Genomic DNA, 1,339 nt, shown 5'->3' on the forward strand with positions numbered 1-1,339 from the left:
ACCTGCTCTAGCAAAAACTTGCACTTACTGAATTTCGCAAACAGTCGATGCTCCCTCAAAGTCTGCAATGCTGTCTGTAAGTGCTGTCTATGCTCCTCCATGCTCCTTGAGAAGATCAATATATCATCAATAAAGACTATGATAAACTGATCTAAGTACGGCTGAAAAACGCGGTACATGAGATCCATGAGGACCGTTGGAGAATTTGTCAACCCAAACGGCATTACTAAGAACTCGTAATGCCCATAGCGTGTCCTGAAAGCAGTCTTGGACACATCTGCATCTTTGATCCTCAACTAATGATAGCCAGATCGCAGATCGATCTTAGAGAAAACCGAAGCTCCCTGCAATTGATCGAACAAATCTTCTATCCTCAGCAGTGGATACTTGTTCTTCACTGTAACTCTGTTAAGCTCTCGGTAATCGATACAAAGCCTCATGCTACCATCTTTCTTTTTCACAAACAACACTGGAGCTCCCCAAGGAGAAAAGCTAGAGCGAATAAAGCCCTTCTCCAACAATTCCTGAATCTAATCTTTCAACTCTTTCATCTCTGTCGGAGCGAGTCGATACGGTGCCTTAGAAATAGGCACAGTGTCGGGCATCAAATCAATACTAACTTCCACTTCTCTCGCCGGTGGAATTCCTGCAACATCATCGGGAAAAACATCTGAAAAGTCACGTACCACCTCTATCTCTACTAGAGAACTGGTAGGTGGCTCTGCTGTTGTGACTACACTGGCGAGAAACCCCTGGCAACCACGTCTCAATAACTTCCTCGCACGTGCATAAGAAATCACGTGCGACTTTCCACTGCTCTGGGATGCAAAGAAAACAAACTGGTCGCCTTCCACCGGTTTCACTGTCACTGTCCTCTGCCGGAAATTAATCACTGCTCCATTGACTGACAACCAGTCCATACCCAAAATCAGGTCGAACCCTGTCAACGGTAAAACCACTAAATCTGTTCGGATGGTATGCCCCTGGAATTCCATTTCCAAGCTTCTGCAAATACTAGTGGTAGACAGAATCTGCCCAGACGGCATGGTCAGATCATACCCTGTCTCAGCAACCTCGGGTCTAATGCCTATCCGTCTGATAAACTCCAGGGAGATAAACGAATGCGTAGCCCCTGAATTTAGCAACGCATACGTGGAGTTTCCTCCTATTAGAATTCTCCCTGCACTCAGAAAATCCCAACAGTCGCATACTAAACTTACTCTCTCCCAATAAAAGTTATAAATATTTCTCTTACCATCACAAACCCAATAATTTACCACAAAAATTTCAAGTGACAACCCATATATCATAAATATCAAACTTAGTTTTAACAACATAA

At 43.8% G+C, this 1,339-nt stretch overlaps 1 protein-coding gene across 1 annotated transcript; it reads right to left on the reverse strand.

The window, feature by feature from the left end:
* Positions 1–530: 530 nt before the first annotated feature.
* Positions 531–1,046, reverse strand: LOC140889303 (uncharacterized). Its single transcript, XM_073297021.1, has 2 exons — positions 710–1,046; positions 531–646 (listed from the first exon to the last, which is right to left on the reverse strand). Exons 1-2 carry the CDS (start codon positions 1,044–1,046, stop codon positions 531–533), a joined length of 453 nt encoding a protein of 150 aa, XP_073153122.1.
* Positions 1,047–1,339: the final 293 nt, after the last annotated feature.

The sequence above is a fragment of the Henckelia pumila genome, chromosome 3 (assembly GCF_033568475.1).
Source record: "Henckelia pumila isolate YLH828 chromosome 3, ASM3356847v2, whole genome shotgun sequence".
Classification (NCBI taxonomy): Eukaryota; Viridiplantae; Streptophyta; class Magnoliopsida; order Lamiales; family Gesneriaceae; genus Henckelia; species Henckelia pumila.

What these genes read in the sequence shown, in the direction of transcription:
- LOC140889303 (XM_073297021.1), bottom strand. Translation starts at nt 1,046, where the DNA reads ATGCCGTCTGGGCAGATTCTGTCTACCACTAGTATTTGCAGAAGCTTG. An exon ending in AACAGCAGAGCCACCTACCA is followed by an intron (nt 647 to 709) that starts GTTCTCTAGTAG and finishes ATGATGTTGCAG; the next exon opens with GAATTCCACCGGCGAGAGAA.